The sequence below is a fragment of the Anabrus simplex genome, chromosome 5 (assembly GCF_040414725.1).
Source record: "Anabrus simplex isolate iqAnaSimp1 chromosome 5, ASM4041472v1, whole genome shotgun sequence".
NCBI lineage: Eukaryota > Metazoa > Arthropoda > Insecta > Orthoptera > Tettigoniidae > Anabrus > Anabrus simplex.
This window is the reverse complement of record NC_090269.1, coordinates 3,844,784-3,865,375: the sequence shown is the minus strand read 5'-3', so window position 1 is coordinate 3,865,375 and position 20,592 is coordinate 3,844,784. Positions and strand designations below refer to the sequence as shown.

The window sequence follows — 20,592 nt, the reverse complement described above, 5'->3', positions numbered from 1 at the left end:
TAGGAATCGCCCCTCCTCGCATAAGCAGGGATGTAGCAGCGGAAGTTGAACGGAAGCAGTCCACCGATCTACGTCACCCTCTTTATAGCCATCAAATGCAGACCGTTAGACTCAGTAAAAGCAAGATACGCCTGAAAAACGAAGGCGTGCACTGTGGCAACAGCAAGTACGTAATGCAGCCCTGAGTTTAAGGGAAGAAACCTTCTGCAGGTTTTCCTTCTAGAGGACCCTCAATCGACCGCGGACAGGTGTTTCTAAGTGCAAGTCTAACCTAGTTAAGTGGGGCTGTGATTGTGGACTGGTAGAGGATGAAGAACACCTTCCGCTTTGTAAGCATTTACCATCACCGAGCTCAAAGGAAGATGTATGATGTATGATGTATGTGCACACGGAAGGTAAATAAATCTATGAGGTTGTCTGTTTGCTTCTTAAGTCTTGTGAGTAGTGCTTTGGTGAGAGTTTTGTAGGCAGCTGGTAACAGTGATATCTCTCTGTGGGTCTTGACATCAAATGTATCTCCCTTTATATATAAGTGAGGATAAAGGGTGTATTGGTGCACACTTCCACTCATCAAAAACTTTTCCTGTAATCCAGACATGTTCAATTTGCTGAGCTACGCTATCACCACAAATTCTCCACACTTCAGCCATTATACCATCTTCTCCTGGTGCTTTATTAGCTTTTAGTTTACTGATTATTTGTTTGAATTCTTTTAATATGAGTGCGGATCAGGTGTTTTCAAAACTAAGGCGCTGGTGAGGGAGAGCTCACAATGTAATAGATCTCTAAAATAATTTACGTGAAGTTGGTAATTTTCCTTATTGGTTGTTTCAGGCGTTCCATCTGGACGTTAGAAACAAAGAGTACCTGCCTAATCATTTGATCGTTCTTCTCTAAACGTTTTGTAAGAGTTATGGAAATTATTTTTCTTGAAATCCTGTTCAGTTTCCATTGAACTTCCCTAGTTCTGAATCCCGTTCTGCAGTTTTCCGAACAAGGTGTGACGAATTGAAGCGGCCCACTAGTGAATGTGCTCAGGAAATTTGCTGTACGATAAAAGAGTACCATCCTGGTTGACAGAACTACACAAAATGTGAGGACTCTCATTAGAACGTATCGAGTGATTCAGTCGCCGGCACAGCAAATTACTCCTCTCAATCAGAGCACAAAGTGTCATTAACGCATGCCAAGTCGACCACGCTGATATATCGCTAGATCAAAATATCAAAAATATATCTCGATCATTGCTCTCTTTGAGCTAAATATCAAGAGCATCTGTTTATCTGATTTAAAGGATGCTGTTAATGGAAGATAATAATTGGAGGATAGAACTTGAGAATAAATGATTGAGTTACTCGTATGGTGGGGAAGTGTGAAGCCAAACGGTCGCGGAATATGGCGTAATATTTGAAGTGAAAAGGTTTTTTTTCTCGTCCAGATTCATGCAAAAGCAGATCGACTTTTGACTAAATCAGTCTGCTTAAGAAGGATGTTAAAAGAATGAAATCGACCATGCTGTTCCCAAAGGTAATAATACAAACAGTCAAACAGCGTGGCGCAACGGCCCCGAAGTGTCTTGGCGTACCAAGCGACCGCTGCTCAGCTCGGAGGCCTGCAACACAGTAGTGGTGACTGGGTGGCGGGAGAGGGGGCACAACAATTTATAGGCAACAAAAAGTCCCCGGGTGCGGGGGGGGGGAGTAGACATCAAAATTGAAATAAATTGCTATAAAATGGTGATTTTTTGATGCTCTCTATAGAGGGTTGCTGCGACGAACCACATTTTCTGCTAGGTATTTGTTAAAGGAAAGAATTGGCTGAGAAGACAACAGGGTTTGCTAATTCCCCGGCTGATATGGAATAAAAATTGAATTTTTTCTCCGCCAAGTGGGGGAGGGAAGAAACTGTCTTATTCTTGGCTTTCTAGACCGGGGCCACTACCTCACCGTCAGGTAGCTCCTCAGTTGTAGGCTGAGTGGACCTTGGACCAGTCCCAGAATCAGTTGAATATCCCTGACCTGGCCGGGAATCGAACGCAGAGCCTCCGGTTAACAGGTAGGCATGCTCCGCAGGGCCGGCCAATAATGTACATTCCAGCTGTTTCCGTATAGCGTCTCAAACACTGATGTTACCCATCAACGGCTGCACCAGCCATGAGATATATTTATATCAAAAACTAAATGTCATGTGCAACATGGCGGACTTTTTTCAAAAATTAACATGGCATTTCGGAAAGAAATTTTTTCTACTTTATTAACTATGTAATTTATTAGATACCGAACAAGTGGTCGTGCAGTTAGAATTGCGCAGCTGTGAGATTGCAATCGGGAGATAGCGGGTTCGAACCCTACTGTCGGCAGCCCATTTTCTCACCACACACGGGCTGGGACTGTATTTTAACTGAGGCCACAGCCGCTACCTTCCCACTCCTAGCCCTTTCCAATCACATCGTCGTCATAAGACCTATTGCGACGTAAAGCAACTTGTAAAACAAAACTCGAGATGGTAGCTGACTGTAATCTAACGTAATGTTATTTTTCGTCTCTATATATTCAAACTTTTGATACACTACTGTCGCAATTATTATTATTATTATTATTATTATTATTATTATTATTATTATTATTATTATTATTATTACGGGGCTACCCGTGGACCAGCAGAGGTGCAAGAAGGTGCCGGTGTGAATGGGTCTAACTACAAAATCAATGTTAATTTAAAACTTTAACAAAGGTTATATATTTTTCTTTTCAAAAATCAACAAATAACAATGTAACAGGTACCAGTAGCAATAAACAAGTCTAGGAAAGACAAGATTGGTGGTATAAACATAACTTGGGCTTCAAGCCCTCACTTAACAATTCCTCACCTACACACTCAACTTTACAAAGATCATAACATCACTTAAGGACAGAAATCCCCTAATACCTGGAGCACTGGCTCCCAACTCACAATATCAAGCCTTCAAAAGGCATTCAGTAATCTTACTTTGAAAAAGAGCTAACAGGCTCTCAGTTTTCAAGCCTATTCAAGGCAACACCAAAAATATCTTACATCTTTTGGCCTTCCACAGCCCAGCTTACAAAATTGAAACAGGGGTATCTTGTATCCTGTACCCAACCTATAGGGCCTTCGTGTAAAAGAAATAATAGTTAAATAAATGGCCTGAACACAAAATGAAAGGAGGCGAATACTTGCACTCCTCGATGTGACTTCTTAAAACCTAAAGGGCACTAGGCCGATGAAACAGGGGCGATTCCCAAACTATGGAGATGACTCGTATAATAAAGAAATTTAACACATTACGGAAAGGAAGAAAATCAGTTACAAAACGTAGTCACCTCAAACCAAAACGAAGGGGAGCTCGAGAGGGTGCATCACTCTCTATCCCCGATTTAAAGATTTTATGAAGTTTTTACATAGGCCGGCAGAGAATTACGTTTGTAGAAAAGTAGGTTACATGGTTAAAGTTTCGGACCTTTCCCTTAGGTTAAACTGGGGAGCTAGCAAGAAATAAGATGTTAACTGGCCACTACCTTGCTGAAGACCTGATCTGCGTTGTGCTCATAAAAGTTCAGTGAAGAGATCTATTGTAGAACAATTACAAACTTTTTTCATCAACACAATCAGTTGATTACATTGTTCAGAACTGCCCTCGATCTGATGCCATCTGATAGGCCTAATCACAAAATTGTAATCAGAACTATCCATCCGAATTTTTGAACTCGCTGGATTTGCCAGGATTGCCGCCTCACATTCTTCAATTAAAGGTCTGATCAGTGGTCATTATGTTGCGAAAAGATCAACCAACTGCGTCTTTGTAATGGCACACGGCTAGCGGTGAAAACATTACTGAACAATGTGATCGAAGCAACCATTCTAACGGGGAAGTATAAAAGAGAAGACTTTTTGATACCACGCATCCCTATGATTCCGACTGACATGTCATTTGAATTTAAACGACTGCGATTTCCAGTGCAGCTCGCTTTTGCTATGACCATAAATAAATCCCAGGGGCAGTCATTAAGTGTTTGTGGCATTCATCTTGAAAACCCATGTTTTTCGCATGGCCAATTGTATGTTGTCTGTTCCCGTGTTGGAAAACCATCAACTTTGTTTGTTTACGCGCCAGGTAATCAAACAAAAAGAATCGTGTATCTTCATAGTGTTGATGGGAAGCAGTGTTTTCTATGATAGTTATTTCCTACGAAGAAAGAAGGGTGAGTTTTGCCACATTATTTTCATGCCACCAACTTATAAAATTACTTGATTTCCAACGGGGGATAATTATGGCTCTGTGAGGGATTTGAAGACCTGCTCAACAGTTACAGTCTATCAGGGTTATTTCTGGGTAGTGTTCCTTATTCACAATCAAGATACTAATATTGCAGGTAATGAAAACACGTTTCTCCAGTAGTTTGTTACTAGCAGTAGAAAATTAACTCATTTGATGTTGATAATGTAGTCATTTGCATTATTCTGATTTTTGCGTGCAGTACAGACTGAATTGTCATTTATTTCAGTAATAATGTTCTTGTTTTTATGTCCATCTACGGTTTTCAGTGACTTCAGTGAGGCAGAATTTTGAGGCATATGATTTCTTTAACGTGCCAACACAAGGCTGGTGAGTTTTGTGCTCATAAGGCCCGCACTCTACCGTGTGACCTACACTACAACAGTGCTACTCTGAGAGAGTATCGAACACAAACACATTATAAGTCAGACAAGCAAAATGTTTTAATATCGAGCGACGTCAGTCTGCATTCGAGGGATGGAGTGTTCGAACCCCACTGTCGGCAGCCCTCAAGTGGGTTTCCAGGGTTTTCCATTTGCACACCTGGTATCTTAATTGAAGCAACGGTCGCTTCCTTCTTAATCCTTTTCATGTCCTATCCCATCGCCCCCACTAGATTGTCTGGATCGAGGCGACGTAAACAAACAAACAAATAACCAAAAGAAAGCAAAGTATACTGTAAACAACTTCCGAAAAAGTGTCATAAGTTATATAAAAGCTGCACTGTCACCATTGTATGGACAGAGAGCCCTATTGAGGGGCTCCACAGGTAAATTTGCGTCTGCATCAGACACATGTCAGCACGAAAAGAGAAGCACATTGTACGGGGAGGTAAAATTACCCCCTCTCATCTTCTCGCGAGGGAAAATGCAGATTTGGAGAAGAGGCAGAGATCTCACCAGCTTATTCTGACAGATTCCGTCGTACCAGTACTTAGTATAATTTGATCAAAAATCTGTTGTACTCAGTGAAATTGTTTGTTCAAGTACGGTAAGCGAGATGGAGTGTGTAGGTACATTGACTCAATCAATGAACCAGAGAGAGCTAACGTAAAGTTTAATTAATTTTATTTGACGTCATCCTTTGATATAAATATGAATAACTTTATGTTTGATCAAAGCTCTCGGCTATTAGCACGAACGGAATTCAGTATATTCAGTGGAAAGTACTTATAAAGGTATTTATGATAACAAATTAACCGAGCCGTGCGGTGGTTCCCGCGTACGTTATGTTCACATCTGGGAGTTTAGACCTATTTTTTGTAGGGCAAAACTGAAACTAGTAAAATATCTTGACGTTTTGCAAGGGGTGATCCATCCTTCGCCGGCCCACTCCACGCCCAATTGGCCGAGCTCTGCCCGTCTTGTACACGTCTCCTTTCCGCGCTTGAAAGTCGGCCGGGGAATCGGTGGGGAGTAACTCAGTGGATACGCGTTTAACGAACGCACATATTGTTATTATTCTGTGTTAATTAGTCGTAATACAGAGTATTAATTAAGTGGGGTCCCTACCAAAGAGCATACCTAGAATAAAGTCCCTACTCAGTTTTTAAACCAAAATGGTCCGAAAACCGAAATTTAGGTTAAAAAGTTACACCATTCCTTGGGGAACACGGGGATATACCTTCTTTTTCGTGTACGATCATTTTTAAATGTCCTGTTGAGGCATTCAAATGACGCAAGCATTATCCCTTCCAAAGGCCGCGCCGACTTCCTTAATGAATACCTTCGCGAATTCACTGCATTTCATCTTTCCGCTGTTGAATTTTTGTCTCTTTCAGGAGTACTGGTCTGTTCTGTCATCTGTAGACAGTTTCCGTAGTTAAATACCGCAAACAATTTAGAAAAGACCAATCTGCAAGGCAAAATTGAAGGCACCAGACCAAAAGGCAGAACAACAAGCAGATGGTTAGACCATGCAAAGATCACCGGTCTACCTCTTCAAAATATCTTAAGAAGAGCTGAAGACCGCTTAGGATGGAAAAATCTCATTAAGGATCCAGTCACTAATGAAGTGAAGAAATGAGGTCACGACGCTCAGCAATGAGTAAACCGATTGATGATGATGACGCTAGTATCTAGTAGGCTTTGTAAATACACAGAGGAGCGTTGGAATTAGTCAAATTAAAATCTCTTTTCTCACGTGGCAATTTTGTGCATAAATCCTGTATCGGCTATTATGTTTACTATAATCTGAAAGATAATTATTGTTGATATTTTAGCTACTTTTTGTTTGAAATATTGTTTATTTATCAATCAATATCGGTTGCCGTGGCAATCTAACAGGAAGCACGTGTTGATGTTTATATTAAGCCGTGTGTTGGTGTTTTTGTTCAAAGAAGTTGAAAGTTTCGTGAGAATATTTTTGTCATTCAACTCAACCGACACGAGGCTGACGTATTTGAGCATCTTCAAATACCACCGGACTGAGCCAGGATCGAACCTGCCAAGTTGGGGTCTGAAGGCCAGCGTCCGGCAGAATATTTGTCTGTTCGGAGGTGTAAATAAAACTATGCATTCTTCATCTAGTCGCTGGTATAAACCTAAAGAGGGAGACAAGTGCTCTTGCAAATATCAGGAAACAATGGGCGAAGAATGTGGAAGAAAGTGACCCTGTGGGTTGGGGCGGTAGAATAACACCCACGGTATCCCTTGCCTGTCGTAAGAGGCGACTAAAAGGGGCCACAGGGGTTCTCAACTTGGGAGTGTGGGTTGACGACAACGGGGTCCTGAGCTAAGTCCTGGCATTGCTTCCACTTGTGCCAGGCTCCTCACTTTCATCTGTCCTATCCGACCTCCCTTGGTCAACTCTTGTTCTTTTCCGACCCCGACAGTATTAGGTTGCGAAGCCTAGGGAGTCTCATTTTCACGACCTTCGTGGCCCTTGTCTTCCTTTGGCCGATACTTTCATTTTTCGTAGTGTCAGACCTTTATCAATTTTTTCTCTTTCATTAGTGTTACATAGAGGATGGTTGCCTAGTTGTACTTCCTTTTAAAGCAGTAATCACCACCACCACTGTGAAAGAAATTGAGTGTTATGCGACCCTGAAGCTAGTGATGGTTGATGCATTTGTTATTATAGGGACAGGTCATGCTGCTCTGAACAGAATTTGTTCTGCAGTACGAGCGGTAGGAGTGAGGGGTTTGGGAAAGAGAACTTATATATGTGAATCAGTTCCATAAACCAACCAGAAATAACTTACAGTTGACGTATGAAGTAAAATTTTTATCAATAGTAGAGACATTGTTTGTAGGGAGCATATAGCTTGACGCAGCCCTTGGAAACCAGGAACTATTGGATTTAGCAGTTTCCTATGGTGGGAGTTGGTATAAACGTAGACTCACCTCCTGGTATGGAATAGGCATAGTGATTGACATTTTGACTTGTCTCATGGTAGACTATGAAGCAACTTCTAAATACTGTTACATGTGCAGTATGACAGCAGTGGAACTAGGGTCTGATAGTCCAGAACTTTCAGTTTGGCAGGAGGCACGCTGGGAGGGAGGTGATGGTACAGCAGGAAGAATGGAAGTGGCAGGAGCAGAACTAATATGGAAACGCTCTGTGTCTGAGTGCAGCTTGAGGTGATGATTTGATTGTGATTCAAAGACCTTTCGCCATCTCAACAACAACAAGTGTATGGGGCCACTGTTATTGAGAAAGAGGAGTGTGTCAACTATATTTCTAAAAGAATAGAGAAATTGGTAAAAGAATGGCAGGCAAAAGTTGCACAGCTTTTTGGTCGTGGATCAGCAACTTTGGAGGAAAGTGCAATAACTGCACTGACATTTTATTACAGAACTGCTATAACAGCAAATGTCCCTGATGTGGCATGTCCGTGGTGCTTCTATAAGAAAGCGATAGCGAAGGGCGAAACACCACAGAGTCATGTTAAGTTGATCCCCAAGTTGGTTGGTTGTATTTGAGATGGCAAATGATCGAACTCTTGAATAGGTGTGCAAGGGGCAAGACACAGAACCCGTCTGAGAACTTACACACTATCATTTGGCAAAAGTGCCCTAAGCAAACCTTTGTTTCCAAATTCGGAGTTGATATGGCAGTTGTAAATGCTGTAGGGGAATTCAATATGGGTGCACTTGCTGCAATAAACTCAAGATGGGAACTGAAGGAAGGGAACTGTGTGACACTTCGTGCAGGGTATGTGCGGAGCATGACAGAACAAGGAAGAGGAAAAGTGCCACTAAGGGTAAAGTGGAGAGAAAGACTGCAAAAAAAGAAAAGTAGAATGTTAATAAGCTATTGCTGAGGAGTGCAAAAAGGCCAAGGAAGGAGAAATGTATGGTGCTGGGAAGTTCTGATGCAGCTACAGTAAGTTAAACTTTTTTTAAAAACAAAATTAGCTTTTTCTCAAAAGCTTATTTTTTCAGTATTCAAAATGTTCTAACTGCAACAGTTTTTACCCAATTGTCTTTAAAAATTTCATGTTTTAAATTTCCCTGGCCTTGTATCCAATGTTATATAAGTTCTAGGTTCAAAATAGATAAATTACAGTATTTCAATTTAGGTCGAAATACCATGTCTCCGGAAAGGTATTAGATAAGAATACACTGAATATTTCAAACCCCCAGTCCAAATGTGTACATTTGTACACATCATACCATTTACAAGCAATGTATCAAATTTTTCAAAAACTGGTATTTTCACACTCTTTTAGGTCTAAATTATAGGTTTTAATATTAAAAAATTTTTTTTGATAGTTAAAAATAATTCGAGACTGAAAGGGTTAAACTTGGTATGCCTATACTACCTTGAGTCAAATATGAAACTTAGAGAATTTCTAAAAGAAAAATGCAAGTAGGTGGGAGAAAAAGTACTTTAATAACATGATTTTTTAAATAATACCAGTAATTATTCAGATACCCATAAGAACTGCACAAAATATTTATGCAGAATATAAATCAGAAACTATTTTACCAAATTCATCCAAATTTTAGAATAATCTTAATCTTAATTTCTTATATGCGGCCCTTCCGACCCCTCTATAATAAGGCAAAACACCAGCCAACATTATGAAACAATAATGAAGAAAGGGACCGCTAGATTGAGAAGATATTAAGAATGCTGCTATTTCTGAAGCCTTAATTTAAGGTGTTTTTTCTCCTTATCACAGGCTTTTCGCCTGCAGGTTAATTCAGGCTTGGTTTCTCTCAAAATGTTTGCTCCCGCTCTCCTCCTGACCATTTTAATGTGATGGGTTTCCACTAGGATTTTGACAGCGATTTCAAACTGTTTTGTCGTTTTTATAAACTAATAATTTGTAAACTATGAGGTCCACAACCTCACCATGTGCTATTATTCATTTCCATCTGCATCATTTGTTTTCTCATTCCCTTGTTTCTTAGGTTAACGCAGTTTTTAGTATCAATTATTATTTCAAATTAACACCTGTTTCACTGAATTTTGTCGCAATAAGTTGTTTTTTGCTCTGCATATTGATGTAAATATTGTATATTTGTGCTATTTTGTTTCCGTCTAGGCTCTCTTTTGTTTGTTTTTTCATTTGCGCTTTCATTATGTTTTTTAGCATTTTTTCAACTCATATTATGTAAATTATTCCAACCCCCCTAATTTTTTCACTGAAGATGGCTCAAACGAGCCGAAACATGTCTGAACTTGTTTACTCCGTCTAATGACGGAATATATGATGTATTGAATAGGAGGATACTTTCATTTTTCGCCATTGTAAAACAAAAATGAACTCAGAAAATAAGGTCAGTATCACCTGAAAATTGCAAGACTTAGAAAACTCAGTGAGTTATGGTCCCCCCTGAAGTTAACATGGCTCCTCCATTCAGGTACTCTGTATAGGATACGAACATTTGGAAGTTTTTTTTTTTTTTTTTTTTTTTTTTTTTTCAATTTGATTTTCGTCACACCGACACAGATAGGTCTTATGGCGACGATGGGATAGGAAAGAGCTAGAGAAGGAAGCGACTGTGGCATTAATTAAGGTACAGCCATACATTTACCTGATGTGAAAATAGGAAACCACGTAAAACCATCTTCAGTGCTGCCGACAGTGGGATTCAAACGCACGATTTCCCAAATGTAAGCTGGTAGCTAGGTGACCCAAACCATACGGCCACTTGCTTGTATATATACACTGCCGGCCAAAAGTTTTAGGAAAAATCATATGTACCCACACGAGTATGTTTAATGATTTTTTAATGTCAGAATATATTACTGTAACCAGGTTTCGAAGGTTTTCAGGCAACGGCGACGAGTTTATGTTCAACGTTCAGCATTGGAAAAAATGTATCCTACTGTATAACACCTACAGTGAAACATGCAGGGGCCCTGTGTTGTTTCACATTCAGTGGAGTTGCACCATATTCAAGGAACACTGGCAATAACGGCTACTATTCCATCCCATCTCGTTATGCTCTTCCAACAGGGGTTTGTCCTCCAACAAGACACACGTCTCGCTGTTGCATGAATTATCTGCAAAACTCTGGGGAATTGTTTTTAATGGAATAGACCCCACCAATCCCCGGACTTAAAATCCAATTGAGTTGCTGTGGGAGGAGTTGGATCGGTACGTCCAAAAAGTGTGTGGAACATCTTGTAGAATACCTGGCAAAGTACACCTGCATCAGTGTTTTATAGAACAACTTGTTCTGAGAATGCCATGAATAGTTAAAAGTGTACTTGCAGCAAAGTGGGGTTTCCTTGATGAGAAGAGAGTTTAATACGTTCTGGTGATCTGTGGGAGTAAATGTGTACATATTGTCTATTTCTTGCTTGACTGTAAATAAAAATTGTAGTTTTGTTGTAAAATATTAGTTTTAGAATATATATTTATCAATTCCTTACATAGAAGGCTATGTTGTTTTCTTTTAATCTCAGTCCTTTCTTTAACAGTTCAATGCTTGTCCGGAAACTTTTGGCCGGCCGTGTATATTTTATGGTATCTTTCATTCATAACTTACCCAATACCATTATGACATTTTTAAAGGTTTTTATAGCCTAAAATGGTCAATAGGCCTATGTGTTTTAGGAATGAAAATGTTTTAAAAGTCATTGGGTGGGTTTGTTTGTTGTAATAGTTTCACAACAGGAAATATAGTAGTTATGTAGTACAATGGCACTTACAATTGCAGGGCTTAGTAAAAATAAGTGGTACTAGTTAAATTTGTAACTTTTGTAAAATATACACTTTAAGTTTGCTTATGCTTACTTAGTATGGTTCGATACTTTCTTCAAATGTACTGTAATTACTGGTATTCTGTGTTTGTTTACATAATATGTATCTCTTGTTCCTTATTTTTTGCCACATTTACATTAGAAGTTACATATACCAGAGAATTATTCTAATTAATTTTGTCGTTTGTATCACAATTTTACTCATCCCTTAAATTAGTCTTAATTGTGTATTCATTGGTAAATAATTAATTTAGTGCAATTTTGATATAGATGTATAATTTAACTATGGGAGGTGGGCACATCTTCCATATTTCCCTTGTGATTAGTGTTTAGAGAGGCTGGCTACCCAGTAATCACCACCATCACCATCCCTACCTTCCCTTACTCCACTACATAGCTGAGCATGCTATGCAATAGCACCTTTTTTGGCATGGATAGTCTGGATGGAGTCATAAAACTGTCCACAAACTTCACTTGTAATGTAACATTGCCTTTTGTTGCAGTACGTGCGGCTTGCGTACGACACTCGACCGGAGCTCATCATGCAGCTGTTCACTCGGGAATGGTCCCTTGAGTTGCCCAAACTCCTCCTCACGGTGCAAGGAGGGAAGGCCAACTTTGAGCTGCAGCCAAAGCTCAAGAAAGTGTTGCGCAAGGGATTGCTCAAAGCTGCCAGAACGACTGGTGCATGGATCTTCACTGGGGGCACCAACACAGGTAGGCTATGTTGATTTATTAATTTACTTATCATATGGCTTTTAGTTCCGGGGGTCTCCCAGAACATGTTCCGTTCACCTGGTGGAAATCTTTCTGTTTGATGTCCACGGACGACCTGCGCATCTGAATGTGAGGTGATGATAATGAGGTAGAGAGAGGGTGAAACCCAGTGTCGGCACGTAGCCTACTCTGGTTGAATAACAATAAGAGGTGTGCACAAAGCTTTACGTCTCCATACGACGGGCGAATCACCGTCAACAGGGTCATATACCCTCACTCCATATGAACATTGGGGAGAGGTTTGGAATTTAATCCAGGCTTTTGGCATGCAATCTAGCGATTAGAAACTGTACCACCACCTCCCCTACCCTGCCGGCCAACATTCTGATGGCGAAAATGTTTTCGACCAACGGGACTCGAACTGGTTAGCTATGTTGCCCCGACGCCTTAACAATCATGGCCACGAGGCAGGCTACATATATTGACGAAAACTAGTTGAGTGATCAGTATTGCTTTAATGTGATTACATGGCTAGAAAGTGTTTGACCGCTGGCCAATCCTTGTGAGAACAACCCAAGAGCTGGCAGACTTGAGACCAAGTAGTGTCTTTATTTATATACTAGCTGTTGACAGGTTAGTTGATGCCATCTAGCAGATATGAGTGACAGCAGAAGAGACAAGGCACACTTGAAATAACAACAGTCAGTCACTGTTTTATTGTTGTTTTCTAGGGTCCCTTGCATAGCGTGTAGACAGTAAGTGTGATCACTTCTCCATGCGCCCGTACACTTGTCATTGTGTGCAACAGGCGCCACCAAACTGTGGTCTGCCAGTCGCTGTCCGATTTAGTTGCTAATGGAGTACTTCATAATACACGCCGTAGTTCAGTTTATTTTTAATGTTCGTGATTCTGTGAATGTTCATGCGACATTCCCTTGATTGAAACTAATGATGCAGACCTCCACGCAGAACAAAACAAATACAGTGCAAAAGTTACAGCTTATTGTTTGTGCACAAACGCCAGCACACCACTCAAAAACCTTCAGATTACTCAATAATAATAGCGATGAAATACTTTTACCTCTACGCCTCTTTTCAAGAAGGCTAGATTAGGTGAGGTACCACTTCACTATACTGGCTATGGTGCTTCAGCAGCATAATGATTTAGTGTAGTTTGTCAGCAAAGCGTTTTAATGAGTTTCTATATTCTTTAAATACGTTCTTATCGCTGTGATGTCTTGTTCTGTAACTGGTTGTACGTCGGGTTACTGAACAGTGATGGGAAGAATACAAGGAAAAAAGTAATTGGATTAAATTACAGTTTCCTGCGAAATATTTTAAACAATCGATATATTAAAAGAGTTTGTTAAAAAGAGCTGTGGAAAATCAAATCATTAATTGATCACACCAATAATTACAGGCGAAGGCTTACCCTAACCCACAATACATTATGTACCTAGCAGTTTGCTAAGCAGCGGACACTTTCATCAATATTTTGATATACTGTATTTGATTTTCATCCTTAATAATGTCGTTGAATGCAGCTATGTTTGATTACCGCCTGTCAAGCCAGAGAAAATACACTTCCTCTGATCATGGAAGAATTCTATTCTCTGCTAGATACTCTTTGATTCTCTAAGCTTTGTCAGCTTCCAAATATATTCAACAGATGGCAGAGCATTTCTAATAACTTACATGCTGCTAAGACGAAAATGTCTACGTACAAGCAGACCCCATCGTGACATACGCCTGGGACATTATCGGGGAACACCTGTCAAAGGATAAGAGTGAAGACCATGTATCTTAAAAAATGTTCTCTGCCTGGCGAAAAACGCTCCTATGGGACTAACCCATAAGCTCACGAGACAACCGTTCTGTATAGAAGAATACCTTTGCCTTCTACGACACAATACCATAAAAAAAGCAAATATGGGGATAGAATTTTTCAAAACAGACACCATGATGACATCAGAATGGGTGAATTCTTACTATAGCATAACAAAACAGTTCGTAATGACGGACTGTCTGTGGAGCAGCACAGGTGCTCTAGTTACAAATTAATTTTTCAACAAGTAATCAGTGAAATTACTTTATAGAATGTGAGTCTTAAGGAGATCACGCATGAAGCTGTAGAAATACCAACATTTGCAACGAAAAATTATTAATAATTTTGTGTGTTTGTTTAGTATACAGACATTAAGTGGCTATCGTGACTCGGTGATACCATGGAACTTTCAAAATTATCTTTTCCCATCATTTTTATTGTAGTCATTGACTTGTGGCATTTCAAATTGTTTGCCATTTGCTTTACGAAAAAAGTAATTGGTTCTTAAAATTGTCCTCGTTAACCTTCAACCTGTATTGGGGTATACATTTACTGAAGAGGTGCCCTACAGGAGCACTTGAAGGTTTTAAGAACCTCGCTGGGTTAAGTGTGATGTATTTGGAAGTACTGAAGATGTAAGAAAGTACCTCATCCAGAACTGGTTCTGCTGTCATCATCATTTATTTATACCATTTACTAGAAAGTAATATTTACCAGTACTATGTGCATCTGATGAGAAGTCCTGGCAGCTTGTAGGTACAGCACAAGCTGCAAACATGGTATTACTCACATCGCTCATACCCCAGTCAAATCCAAGGATGAGACTGAGACAGGGCAATGAAGCTAACAAATTTATTTTAGCCCATACCAGGCATTCATTATGCAGTGCTTACAACAAATGTGTACCTAAAGCACAACCACTTCAAAATTCACAACAGCACATGAGCTCGCAAGAATCTCTGCGGACGGAACACATGTTTGTTGACAGGCCTCGAGACTGGCGCGTGCGCAGTAGGCAAGCTCAGGCATCTTACCCTGCATCCATGCGACTTCTTTTCAGACAACCATGGTATATAACAATTGCAGTTTTATTTCAAGGAGTAAGTTACATTTAAAAAGTTGTGATTACAAGTAATAATTACTAATATTAACATGGATGCTTTCACGGCCCGTACTTGTAGACATGATACACGCTTATGCTGTGTTAAGAAATCATGGTGAAATTCTTGACTCTTCGCAGAAAACTTTGCTTCTTGTATTCAGAAGATAATCTCGACTGTTCCAGAGGAAGTCTTCTACAATAATGAGCATTTGAATTTACAATTTTTTTACCATTGGAACTGTAGTGGTACGCTCATTCATCACCACGTGGCTCGGTGTATGCTGGCACAGTGCTCTTTGCAGGAGCTGACAACAACATTAAGCTCCACTGTGTGTGCGTGAGGAGTAACTAACCCTCGGTCATCACCTCCCGCTTGGAGCACTATGCCAGCAGACAGTCAGCCACCTAGTGATGAATGAGCGTACCACTACAGTTCCAACAGTAAAATATTCTTAAATTCAAACACTGATTATTGTAGCAGACTTCCATGGAACAGTCTACATTTTCTTCTGAAGACGTTGAGCAAAGTTCTCTGCGAAACATAAAGAGTTTCACCATGTTTTCTTGACAAGGCATAAGGTCGTATCGTGTCTAAAAATTACTAAGTTACAGGTGATCTGATTTCTTTTACTCACTTACATCCCTACTCTGATCATGAGGTACCGTAAGATATATCTTTATAAAAACCAAACCCCACGGCACTTAACGCCCTCGAAAGGGCTGTGGCCTGCCCAGCGACTGCTGCTCAAGGCCTGCAGATTACGAGGGCCCGTGCGGTCAGCACGACGCATCCTCTCGGCCGTTATTCTGGGCTTTCGAGACCGAGGCCGCCATCTGACCGTCAGATAGCTCCTCAATTCTAATCACGTAGGCTGAGTGGACCTCGAACCAGCCCTCAGGTCGAGAGAGAAATCCCTGTCTTGGCCGGGAATCGAAATCAGGGCCTCTGGGCGAGAGGAAGGCATGCTACCCCTACACCGCAGGGCCGGCATATTTCTTTATACCATCCAAAAAATAAAAAGAGCGTATTTTTGAAGTGGACAAATATTATTCCTCAGAAGGATATAAATTTCACTGCAAAGTTCTGTATGTGTTATTTTCATTCGCATGACAAGCACAATATTAAGGGTGATAAATTTGTGATTAAGGACAAAGAGATGGAACTTACACGATGACTGTCATCGGCCATAAGGATGAGGAACAGAATAAAATTTAACAACTAGCTTCTGGTGAGGGTGAGTGCCAAGAATGAATCCACACTAATATAGCGTGAAGTTAACATGCAGTGGGTGAAGTAGAACTGGAGCAGAAGTTCATGCAGTGAAGTGAGTATCTTGGGAAATTTCCACAACACTTTCACTGGGTTTGGTTTTAAAATAATATTTTAAGCCCATTAAAACTCTAGGTGGAAAAGATGGTTTCCCACTGTGTAAAAACTGCTTGAGCTTGCTGGCCCATCCCAGGTCATTGCTAAGATAATACTATATGTGCTGAATTTTTATTTTCTCTGTGTCTAGAGCTGAATTTAACATCTTGGAATGTGTTTATGTGTGTGTATTACTATGATACGGAAATTACCTATGGTGCTGCATAAGAAAGGCCATGTGTTCGTAGAGAATTTGCTTGCAAACATAACTTCTTCTTCATAGCACTTCAGCAGTACTGTGATCGTGTAGCACAGCTAGCACCGCTCTATGGCAGAACCAATGAAACATAACTTCTTCTTCGTAGCACTTCAGCAATACTGTGATCGTGTAGCACAGCTAGCACCGCTCTATGGCAGAACCAATGAAACATACGCTTTGTCCCTGGTAATGACCTACAATGCCCAAAGCCCCTAAAAACTTTTCTAGAATGTTTGGTTATCAGCGGTAAAAACTTGCAAAAGGTACAAAAATCACTATCAAAGCAAGGTGGCAAATAAAATCATAAAAGATGGTGAGATACAATAATTTTTATTTTTGATGCAACATAATATCATATAGTAAATATTATGAAGTTACATTAGCTTTATAATAGTGATAATGAAAGTCATTTATATGTCCAAGAATTCTATGTAGAAAACTCACTTTGCCACCTTAATGTTAATTCTGCTCAGGAAGTAAGCCTTACTGCATAGGAAAAATGAAATATTTACAAAATACCAAATTATTTTGGATCATATACTAGATGCAGGTCGAATCACGAATGAAGAGATACCAAATCGAATTGGTGAGAGGAGGTCGATGGGGCTAAATATGACAAGAAGAAGAGATAGAATGTTAGGACGCATCTTACAACACCAATGACGTGTTCAGTTGATTTTTGAGGGAAGTGTAGGCGGTAAGAATGGTAGAGGTAGACCAAGGAATGAATATGACAAGCAGATTACGATGTAGTAGCTATGTCGAAATTAAAAGATTAGCACAGGATAATGGAGAGCTGCATCAAACAAGTCTATGGACTGATGACTCAAACAGCAACATACTGCATAGAATAAAGGAAACTGTTGCATTCAAAACATTTACGTAAAAAGCTATTTGAAGAGATTCAAAACATTTGAATGCAATTCCAGAAATTATTTAATAACCTATATTCTCTTATAGCCGTACATGCAAAAAATAAAGGAATGAATGTTTAAAAAATTCAGATCAAGTCTGAACACATAAAATACTGTAGGTTTAAATAAGACTTTGCATGAACATAGCAATATTGATTGATAGCCCAGGAATTGATTGTGATATATCGAACTGCAGATTACCCCTAATTGATACTTTGAAATACTGTGTATCGATTGCTTCCACCAGATTTTTCTGTGGATAATGTCCTGCGGTATATTGCAGTTTTCACTGCAAATTTGTCTAAAATCACTAAAACATGGTGAAATGCATAGACATTGTCATTTACATTAAAATTAATGAAAAAATGTAAAATGACAAAAATTAGCGATAATGCTCACAAATCATGTAGTAGACATTCGTATCTATCTCACAATTGGTAATCATTCTTAAAAATTCCAAATGCAAAGATCCTTAGCCATCATGTTTTGTTCTTTTCTCGCTTCACGATATTAGATCATCCAAAACTAACTCCACCCGCTTTATGATTCCTTTTAGCCTACATAATATTTTCTTCACATTTCACTGTCGATATATCCAAATCAACGGAGTTAACCTTTGATGGACTTGAAGTAAACATTTGAATTTTATTGAATATGTGTATCAAAGAAGAACCTGTTGTGTCATAAAATGTTCTAAATCAAATTTATAGTAAGTTTTGTTAGAGCTGATTGTTTTCAAAATATGAGCAATAAACCTTCTCTACCACGTCCTCTTAGTCCACCTTCTTGCGTAATGCCAATTAGCCGAGGAAGTACAAAATATGTGAAAAGTATGCACAGCCATTTGCAAGAGATACTCGAACATACAATTATACATGTCTGTGATATCTTTATGTATGTATATATGTATGTATGTTGGGTATTCAGTCCGAAGGCTGGTTTGATCCTCCACAGCTACACCAACAGCTATCATAGGCAGCCTAGGCGTCACTGAAGAGGCATACTAGGGAAATGAGGAGCGAGGTAGTTACCCGTTGATTTCCTCACCGAGCCAGAAGTTGCTTTTGCATATCAGTCTGCCAAGCCCACTAAAAGGCATGCACCAACCGACCCCGTGAGTGATATTTTCACACCATTCATAATAGAGACTGGCTGCATAAGGAATGTTATTATTAGCATCACTCATACCTCGGTCACTTTCATGTTGTCAAAGCCAAGGATGAGACTGAGACAGGGAAATGAAAGTAACAAATTGCTCTAGTCTGTACCAGAAGACATAGCGCACTGTAAACACTACATCTTGCCAGCAAGGATGTCTTTATATATCGTGCAAAATTATAACTTTTATAATGTATAGACAAAGTTTGTTTCTTCTTGTTTTATGACCACATAGGATCACTTTAGTCCATCGTTCAGGTCTCTTTGAAGGGATTATTCGGGCTTTGCTGTCCTCCCAGTACTTCTTCAGACTCTCCAATCTTCATGCCCTTTCCTCGGTTGAAAATATGCATGTTGTTGGTTTGTTTCACGTAAGGGTAAAGCGGAGGTTTGTATTCTTGAGTTTTGTATTCAGTTTTATTTTATTTGTGGTGTCTTATATTGTAAGGCCTATTTCCTTCAGATCCTCTCTTACTTCTCTAATCCATTTACATCCTATTGTGGTATTTTTTGAGATGAGATTGTGTTGTACTAGTTGTTTCAAAAGTCTCGAGTCCTGCATCCTCATGTCCGAAGAATCCCAGTTTCCTCTTACGCATGGTACCTGGAATGGGTTCCAGCTGTTTTACACGACTTTGTTAGGTATCATCTGCCATTGTCCATCTTTCTGGTATTTTTTGTTGATGCAGTTCCTTCCAATTCTCCTTTCAATTTTCTGAAGCCTGTCAGTCTTTGATTGTTTATTCAGGTGAAAAAAGTGTTCTTGCTGCATATGTAGCTTCCGGTTTCATAACTGTGTTCTAGTGTTTTATTTTTGCATTTATTGATAGACATGTCTTTTTGTAGATATCCCATGTTAATTGTTGTGCTTTAGCTAATCTGTTTGTTCTTGATTGGATTGAGATTTCTTCATTTAGGTTATGTGTTATTACTTCTCCAAGATATTTAAATTGAGTTACTATTTTGATTTTATGATCAAATCAAAATCTCTTTATTTGCAAATGAGGTGTCTACCTCGGTGGCAAATGGTACACTAAAATACATTATTGTCAAGCACTAAATTTTAAATTAACATGATAAGAAAATTTTTCTAGAATACAATAATATACAATTTATGCTAACAATTTTTTCTGTTAAACATGTTTGTTTAAGCTTTAATAAATTTATATTGTTTACAAAATTCTAGTTATAATATCTCCTATACTTACATAGTCAACTCATATACAGTATGTGGAATTACTTTAAATAATACTATACAACTGGTATAAGATTAAAATTTACATTGAATTTATTTAATTTTTTTTCTTCTTTTTTTAACCCATTTTGGAACCTAAGTAGCATAACGACCTGCTGCGTCTTAACCAGAGCCCCTTTTGCCACCACTTTTCAGAGTTCCTGAAGGGCCTTCACAGCTACTGTAGCGGTCCCAGGGCCCTCAAAGTCCCCACTGTACTTCACCCCTACAGGCAGTCCCCTGCTTTGGCTGTCCAAACTTCTTAGACCAGGGGATGGAATTAATTTATTCACACACATTTTTTATTTACATTAACCTGCACTGGTCGAATGCCCTCTAACATTTAATTTATTTTCTCTCTTGTTGTTTATTCTCTTCTTGAATATCTGTACAGATTTTGGAAAAGGATCAAACACTACCCCTGGTAAACTGTTCCACTCCATCACGCCCTTCCCAATGAATTAAAATTTACCCCAATTGCTTCTGCTAAAATTCCTTCTAATTTTATACTTATGGTCAGTTCTGCCGATTTGATTATTTTCCAACTGAAGCCTCTCAC

The 20,592-nt window shown here is 39.3% G+C and overlaps 1 protein-coding gene across 2 annotated transcripts in view; it reads left to right on the top strand.

The window, feature by feature from the left end:
* Trpm (transient receptor potential cation channel, subfamily M) overlaps positions 1-20,592 on the top strand; it is an 819,353-nt gene that overhangs the window by 508,565 nt on the left and 290,196 nt on the right. For both annotated transcript variants that reach the window (XM_067146725.2, XM_067146726.2), the window contains exon 4: positions 11,962-12,175. In XM_067146725.2, coding sequence (XP_067002826.1) covers positions 11,962-12,175 — 214 coding nt within the window. The remainder of the gene's footprint in view (positions 1-11,961; positions 12,176-20,592) is intronic.